The sequence below is a fragment of the Talpa occidentalis genome, unplaced genomic scaffold, assembly GCF_014898055.3.
Source record: "Talpa occidentalis isolate TD23 unplaced genomic scaffold, MPIMG_talOcc4v2.1 talOcc4.13, whole genome shotgun sequence".
NCBI classification, from domain to species: domain Eukaryota; kingdom Metazoa; phylum Chordata; class Mammalia; order Eulipotyphla; family Talpidae; genus Talpa; species Talpa occidentalis.
Window position 1 is genome coordinate 94,585,363 of NW_023601322.1, and position 8,679 is coordinate 94,594,041.

Consider the following 8,679-nt stretch of genomic DNA (forward strand, 5'->3'; position numbering starts at 1 on the left):
GAAAAGGAAGATGGTTCCATGATGGTGTGAGGTTAGGAAATGGTCTGTGAAAACTTCAGTGGGAAAGAATCCTTGAGCTGGCATCTAAAAGATTACAAGGTAGGGCCTCCCCGTGGCGCAGCGGGTTCACTGCAGCACTGTGAAGCTGTCCGCAGCCTCTGCAGTGCAGGTTTGATTTCCGGCCAGCCAGCCAGGGAGATACCCACATGGCATGGCAGACCTCTCCTGTCTCGCCCGCTGCTCCCCTGAGCAGTGTTTTCGGTCCATCTGCCTGGTCTGCTCCCCACTCTGTCTCTGGTGAATTCTCTCACCCTCCTGCACCTCTGGCCTGTACCCCAGTTCTTGTATAAATAAAATCTTTTTTTTAATAAAATAAAAGATTACAAGTTAGCTAAGTAAAAAGGGAAGAAGTGGATTCAAGGAAGAGAGTGACACAAATGAGGCACAGTAAGCAAGGCACAGAAATCTAGATTAAAGATTTCAGTCTTTGGTCCTTCCTGGTGACATAGGGGTTAAAGACAGTGCTATCAAGCTATCGCCAGCCACTGCAGCTAAGTTTCATCTCTGGCCAGCGAGCTGACCCACGTGGTGCAGCAGACCTGTCCTGTCTCACCTGCTGCTCCCCTCAGAAATGTCTCTCAGTGCATCTGCCTGTTCTGCTCCCCACTCTCTCTGGTGAATCCTCTCATCCCCTGTACCTCCGGCCTATACCCCAGTTTTTGTATGCATAAATAAAAATAAATCTTAAAAAAAAGTAAGCAAGAAAGCTAATTAAAAAAAATATTTCATTCTTTATCCTAAAGGTGTGGTAAACCAGTGGAGAATTTTAAGCTATTTTGTATCAAAGATTTGCATTTAAGATCAGGCTGACTTCATTATGCAGGATAAACTGATACAGGTCACACACTATGTGGGCAGACCAGCTAGTAGTCTTTTCACTCAATCACCAAATATTTAATGAGTGCCTACTGTGTATCAAGCACTTTTGACTTACTGGATATATAGGAATAAATAGAAGCCCCTGACCTCATGGAACTTATACTCTGTTGATAGACAACAAATAGTCTACAAAGTCATGCAGTGGTTAAGTGCTGTGAAGGAAAGTAAAACAGAGTCAGACAATCATGTATGAGAAAGTGCTATTTTAACGAGGGTCCTAGAAATCTGGGCAAATAATGATGACAGCTTGAACTGAGATGGCAGTAGCAAGAAAAGACTGAAGACCTATTTTAAAAAATTAATTAAAAAAAACAGCATTGGACATCAATAAACACCCCGAAGGCTTTGAAGTGACGAGGGCAAAAGGAAATGCACCAGGATACAAGAGACGGTGGTGGGAAAAAATAAGACAATAAAAAACAGAGCAGTTATTTAGGAGATACCAAAAAATCTAATTTCTAGTCTAGACAGACTAGAAATACAGGATGATGGGGAGAAGCGTCAGCCACCCCAGTTAGTGGATCAATGCATGGTATTCATCAAGAATGTACCAGAAGCATCAACATTTTGAAGCGGTAAGGAAAATGCACAGGAGATAGGGAAGACAGATCCATTACGGAAGAAAGATGATGCAATATCTAATGAGTGTAAAATCATAGGAGTTGAGAGGAATGAACGACATCAAATGGTGTTAAAGATCAAGTGCAGTAAGGATTAATAATACCCACAGCACCGTGATGACTGCATTAATGTTATGACGAGGGAGGGTGGGGCAAGAAGGGAAGCGGGGCAAAGAGAGCCAACGCGAGATTGGCTGAGTGAGAAGTGACAAGGTGGAGACATCCACACTTGAAGGTGTTGAAGGGAAAAGGCAGGAGGCAGACAAATAGCTGGTGGGAGATTAGGGAGGTGAACTAAGATTTTGCTTTTCTTTCTTTCTGGTTTTCAGATTAGAGAGGCATCAAATCAAAATGGTATCAAGAAGGTAAAGCAAGATGTACAGGACACCAAGTGTCTCTCCTAGGGCAGAGAGGAAGGGAAAGTTGGAAAGATGTAGGATCATTCAGAAAGTGTAAGTTACAGGACCTGACAACCTGCATTTGGAGGGTGAGTAAAAGGGAGGAATATAATACAACTCTTAGGTCATGGCCTAGGGGACTGAATGCATTTTATTTTACTACTCATAAGGGAGGGCACAAAATTATAAAATGGCTGGTATTTTAAAAAAGAGTAAAGAATTATGAGAAGCAATAAAAGATGAGCTCAGCTTTACACAATGAACTTGCAGTTCAATTTGATAGCGAGGTGGAAATACTAGGCAATTAGACATTTCAGAGCTCAGATTGAGATGCCAGGAAGTGCATGCATTTAATTATGCGAGTGGTGTTTTTGAATAGCTTTGTTAGAATGCAGTAAAGTCAAATGTTTTCATGCCACCACCAGGGAAGGTATCTTTTTTTTTTTTTTTAGGTTCTGCTTCAGATTTATTTGTACAAATAGCACAGGAAGACACCAGTGCCCTTTAGACAGCAGCCTAGGGGTGACACCAGTCCGTCTGTCCTCACATGGGCAGACAGCGTTCTCTATTCTTAAGGCTTTGCGGGGGTCTGGGCACCTTTGGCGGCCTGGGTACATTTGGCAGCCTGGGCACCTTTGGCAGTCTGTGTTCCTTTGGGGACCTGTGCTGCAGCCGCATCCTTGGCCTGGGTTTTAGCCTTGCCCTTTGGCCGAGAAAGCCTGAGACCCTTGGCGATGCGGGCACGTGCATGTTTCCCAAGCTTGGGGTGAGCGATGTAGGCAAGTCGGCTGAGCTTGCGGCTGCTGCCCTTTGGGATGTTAGCCCTGACCGTCTTGGTCTTTACAAGGGCCTTGATAGCCTCAGCACGTGCACTCATGGCCTTGGCATTGTTGGCCTGCATCTTCCTCAGGCCCTTCTCGTTATGTTTCTTGGCAAAGTGCATGTTCCTTAGGAACTTGGGATCTACCCCCTTAAGAGATTCGTATCTTTGGGTTTCTTGATGCCATTTCTGTGCCATTTTCGGGATTGGTTGTGCGTCATGTGGTTCTTGGACTTGGCCATGTCTGCACTGAGGCCCGCGGCTCCCCGGGCACCTTGAGCTGGAAGAGCCAGGGAAGGTATCTTAAGGAAGGAAAATACGCTACAGGAGAATAGAGTGAGGTCAGGAACAAAGCCCCAGGAACCCTCTAAGGTGTAACATAGAAGTTCAGGAAATCTATATTCATTTAAGTTTTTGCTGCTTTCTTTCTTAACTTATGAAATTTCAAAAGAAACACTTTACACTTTTACCTATTTTTCCAAGCCGACAAAAATGTAGAAAAAGCAAGCTGAATCTTTCAATGACACCAATGATTACTGTTTCAATGATATATATTATAATCAAATATTTTAAAAATGCTGACCGCTACCCTATACGGTCTCTTTTTAAAAAAACAAAATCAGTTGGATATGTGTTTGACTATGTGAATGTGTGTTATTTTTTACCAAAGTCAGAGAATTATCTTGAAACTCTCCCCACCCAAAAAAAAAGAAGGATAAAAGAAAAAGTTTTTTAAATGTTACAAGTTTATAAGTAACACCCTCTTGCTAGTCATTCAATAAACATGAGATGCTGTGAGTGGAAAGAGAAAGACAAAACATAGTCCCTGGCCTTCTGGAGCTCTCAACTTATATGTACCAGGAGCCAGCAAACAATGGAAGGCCAAATCAGGCCCAATGCTTGAGTGTATAAAGTTTTATTGGAACATAGTCACGTTTATCTATGGCTGCTCGTAGACCAAAATATAGAGTGGTTAGCAAGAGACCTCATAACCTGCAAAGCTTAACATATGTATTATCTGGTCCTTTACAGAAAAAGTCTACCAATCCCTCATATAGAGCAGATTGAATAAGCCTGTGGAAAATATTATTTCCTAAGGGAGATAATACTGTCTCAGGGGGCTGCAGCAGGTTTCACAGGGAAGGTAATATTTAAAAATCAGTAAAAGTTCACCAAGAATAGAAATAAAAGATGCCACACATAAAGGCACAGGATGGGAGAACCCAGTATTTAGGAAAGCTGGAACAAATGCACTCCAGTGAAATACAGGATGTTAAAAAATATAGGAGTTAGGACAAATGAAAACATGGCAGAGAATACAGACTCTTGATTTCTTCCTGCTGCTTTCCTGTGCTGCCAAGCTCAAGTGCTTAGGGAGTAAAGTCTACTGTTTTAATGCAATACTCCAAGGAAAACATAATTAGGTTGGTAAAATAGATTAAGGTTAAGTTGCCTTGTCAGGAGTTTAAACCTGACGCTACTTATATTTGGAACGTTATCGTTTATTTTAAAGTTTACATACTAAGGTATATAAAGAGTTAAGCTTTTAAAAGTAGCATTCAATGTTATCTTTTTTATGTTATTCTCACTGATTTGTATTCTAACATGATTTTCTGAATGAGAGAACAAAGAGTGAAATTACACTCTTTATCTAAAAGTAGAACTGCATTTAATCCTGAGTATACAAATGAACATTATACTGCACATTTGAATGCCATGCAATTCATCATCTGTCATAAGAGGAAAAAAAGGCTGAGCACTGTAGACGAACAGGGAAATTGTTAAGCAAGGAAAAGCATGATCTAATCTGGGTTTTAGAAACCCTCACACCAGTGACAGGAAGGGAAGGCGGCCTGGAGTGTGAGAGAAACAAGAGAGAGAACATTTTAGAAGTCGGTGTAGTAGTTTCAAAGACAATGTTTAAAGGCAGGAGCAGAGGAAGGAAACACGTTCAGTATGTATTAAAGAGAGATTGAACAGCTGATCAGAGAGAGGTAGAGGCTATGAAGCTTGCAGATTAGAAGACTGTGAATAGAGCTGTTAAGGGAACTTGGGAAGTTCAGATACATGTGGAACACAATAGGTATTTTGATACGCTGTGTTGAGAAGCCTTAGTATATCCAAGTGTATTTCTACAGTGGGCACTCATGGCATAGTGCTCAACCTTTGAAGAGGTCTATTCAGAAGACATGAGATTTAGAAATGGTGGTGGCTAAAACTTACCAGAATAAATGAAATATCTTCAGAGCTGCATGTGAAAAGAAAAAAATGAGAGGAGAGGCATATTCCGTATTTAACAGGCAGATTAAGTAAAATTATTAAGGATGGGAACAGGAAAATGAAGATAAAAATAAAAACTGCCCAGAGGTCATGGACATAGTTTGAAGAAAAAGATTACAGCTTATCACACCAAAAGAGCCAACTTGTTGAGACATGCATAAGACCTTCAGGTGACAAAGAACAAGATAAAGCACTAAGAAATAGAACAACCACGTTTTACCTACAGAATACAGAGGAAAAACATTAGTGGTTAAGGGCAGGGGCTGTGAATTCAGAGGGCTACAATCCCAGCTCTGCTATTTCGGGCAAACTTTCTAAGCATCAGTTTTCAACCTACAACGTATATAATACTACTTGTCTTCCTCTCAGGACTGTGTGGAGGAATAAATGCGATAATGTAAAGTACTTAGAACAATGTATGGCTCATAGGAAGTAATCAAATGTTGGCAGCATTTATTAAGGTCTTTTTTTCACTAGGAAACAGCAAATCATTGTAAACTATTGCAGGAAGGCAAACTTTGCTGCTGCTGGAGTCAAAAAGGCCAACAAAGGTTAAACATCAAGAAGGATACATGATGGTCCCTTTATATAAACTACAGTACATTTTAAGAGGAAACCCTGTGTGGAATTACAAGGTAAGATAAAAATGGGAATTAAAACACAACACAAGATAACTAGGATTTCCGGTTGAAAAAGAAAAAAAAACAAAGAACATAGCTAAGTGCCCATACAAAAGATTTCTAGTACTGTCCAAGGAAACAGAAGAACTGATCTGCAAATGGAACTCTCCAGAATGTGCTCCTAGGCAAAATTTCCCATAGTGAAGGATAACTTGTAAGGCTATTTATATTTTATTCCTTAAAGATACTTAATTTCTCTATTAGTAGTTTCTGACATAACTTCAGCAATGATAGAGACTTCATATCCCAACACTGATACTTCGATTACCAACATAGTCTAGAATATAATACAAGAAATCACCAATATTTTACCATTAAAAACCCAATAATTATGGTTTTCAAACTGAATAATGTCAGTGATCTCACTTTGAGGCACCCCTGGGAAATCTACAAAGCTAAGAAAACAGCCCCTGTACCACAGAACACTCTAGTGAATGCGCAGGTTAAATCAGCTTAAGATTTACATTATTCTCCTAAATTAATACTAGAATTAATGTAATACAATATGTTAATCAGAAGATTCAAGTAAAGGAACTGTTTACGGAGTAAAAGAAAAGGGGGATATCACCATTACATGGTTTTGATGACAGAATCTGCATCACACAGACTCTCACCATCTCAACAGGTTTTATTTGTTCAATTTCTGCCCACACCACAAGAGCACGGATCCAACTAGTATGCTTTTACAGCCCATCTGCAGATAATTAATGCTCACACTAATTTACTGATTTACCCTGCCCCTTCTCTATGCTGCCAAGCTCATATACCCAGGGAGAGGAATCTACAATTTTAACACTATATGCTGAGGAAAATAGAATTAGTTTGCATAGTCACCTGCCTTCAAAGTACATAACAAAGCTCCCACAGATATAGGGCAGTGTGGTCCAGGAATAAATGATTTTTGCTCACCCAATTAGAGCATAAGACGCTATTTTTATAGAGTTAGAATTTAACACAGTGCAACTACAAATAAAATACTAAATATTAATCAAGAAAAAGATTTTGTGTCATCCAGTTATTAGGAGTATTTAAGCAGCATGACTAATGGGTGGGTCAAATTAGAACTAAATTAGGTAATAGTATGACAAGATAAGACAGCTACCATGTTACTGTATAACAGTAACAGTCCTTAAATCAGGGAAACCAACATTAAACTTTAAGTTCTTACTTTTCCGTTCCAGGAACACTTCTTGTACAACTTCAGCTAAATACTGTCATCAGAGAGGTGACACACTGCCTGATGAACTAATAAGTGAATCACAAAAGATCTCCCTCACCAAAAGTGCCAAATTATAAGTCATTTGGCTTCAGTTTATGACGAACACCTTATTACCTAATACTGTTAAATGGAACAGATCCTGAGAACTCTGCAGTCTGTTCCAGAAAGTGCAGAGCAGTCTTATTCCTTATACAAAGCAGCTGGGTTCAGATTTTCAATTCTAAGTTGGAATTCCTGAGAGGCTTTAACAACAATGAACTAGTTCAAAGGAATTCATCTTAATTTTTTCACTATCCAAGGAAATTAAAACACGAAAATGCAGTCACTGTGAAATTTTATTCTAGGGATGACGTTAGTAGAACCACCTAAACAAATCCAACTTTTAATCGAGAAGGGCGGTTCAGAAGCACTGTGACTTCCTTGGTTTGTGGGCAGCAAACTGGGTAGAGTATTCCTCTCCAAATTCTTAAAAAAAACAGCATGAAATAACCACACACTGCCCCTGTTATCAGCACCCAGAGTCCGCATAGACACTGGAGGGAGCTCCATGCATCCCGCAAGTCGCTGGACACGTCCAAGAGTTACTCTCTCCCTGGACCCTTCACTCCAGCACCATGCAGGCGACTTGTACTAAAAACCTCCTTGGCATCAAGTTCTTGCAGTCAGATCCTCACCTTCACTGGCAGGGCCCAAGATACGATCAGACACAGAGCCACGACCTTTGGCATCCAACCCTGGCTCCATGTAGAGTGTGCCCAGGTTGCCCGAGTTACTCTCTCCCTGGAACCTTCACTCCAGCACCATGCAGGCGACTTGTACTAAAAACCTCCTTGGCATCATCAAGTTCTTGCAGTCAGATCCTCACCTTCACCGGCAGGGCCCAAGATACGATCAGACACAGAGCCACGACCTTTGGCATCCAACCCTGGCTCCTTGTAGGGTGTGCCCGGGCTGCAGCCGAGCCCGTCCTACGGCCCAGGTCGCGAGGGACGGTGCCTGCAGCAACTTTCCCCGCGGGCCTGCCCCGGGCCCCCACCTCCCCCCGCCCCCCTCCCCGGGGTCACAGCCGGGCTCCCCGCCCCTCCCGGGGGCTTACCCTCCGCCGCCTCCGCGCTGCAGGCGCCCCGCTTCCTTGCGGAGGCGCCCGAAGCACTGCGTCCAGCAGCAGTTCCCCATCGCATGCCGCCCCGGCGCGCCGCGCCCCCGCCTCCTCCCGCGCAGAGCCCAGGCCCGGGCCCGGCAGCCGCATCCGCGCGGCGCCGGCCGAGGGGCGTCGGGACCCGGCGCGCGGCGGCGCGAGGGGCCGGGGCCGCCGAAGGACGCGCGCTCGGAACAAAGGCAGCGGTCACTCCAGCCGCCGCCGACTCGCCGCCGCGGGAGGGGGGAGCGCCGGGCTGTGGGCTCGGGACGCCCTCGCCATCCGCATGGCCCCCCGCTCGGCTCAGCCCGCGCCCGGCACAGCGAGCGCCTCCCGCCGCCGAAGAGGACAGTCCCGGAGGGGCGCGCGCCCAGGCCCCGCCTTCTCGCGTCGCCGAGCCGCCGACGCCGCCACGCCCCCGCCCCTCCCGGGCCCCCATTGGGCGCCGCCGCGGAAGCCCCGCCTCTTCCGGCGACAGCCGCGCGTCACTTCCGTGCGCTCCTCGGCCCCGCCGCCCCCTCACCCCGGCGCTGGGTGTGGAGGCTGGGCTAGCGCACCTTGACCTGGCTGCCGAGTCTCGTGCTC

At 44.2% G+C, this 8,679-nt stretch overlaps 1 protein-coding gene and 1 pseudogene across 1 annotated transcript in view; both read right to left on the reverse strand.

Moving 5' to 3' along the window:
• The window catches only part of AP1AR (adaptor related protein complex 1 associated regulatory protein), a 38,184-nt gene extending 30,023 nt beyond the window's left edge, over window positions 1–8,161 (reverse strand). The window contains exon 1 of the mRNA XM_037509546.2: window positions 8,053–8,161. Within this exon, the coding sequence (XP_037365443.1) occupies window positions 8,053–8,132 (80 nt within the window). The 5' untranslated portion in view covers window positions 8,133–8,161. The remainder of the gene's footprint in view (window positions 1–8,052) is intronic.
• LOC119243618 (60S ribosomal protein L29-like) lies at window positions 2,514–3,076 on the reverse strand (annotated as a pseudogene).
• Window positions 8,162–8,679: the final 518 nt, after the last annotated feature.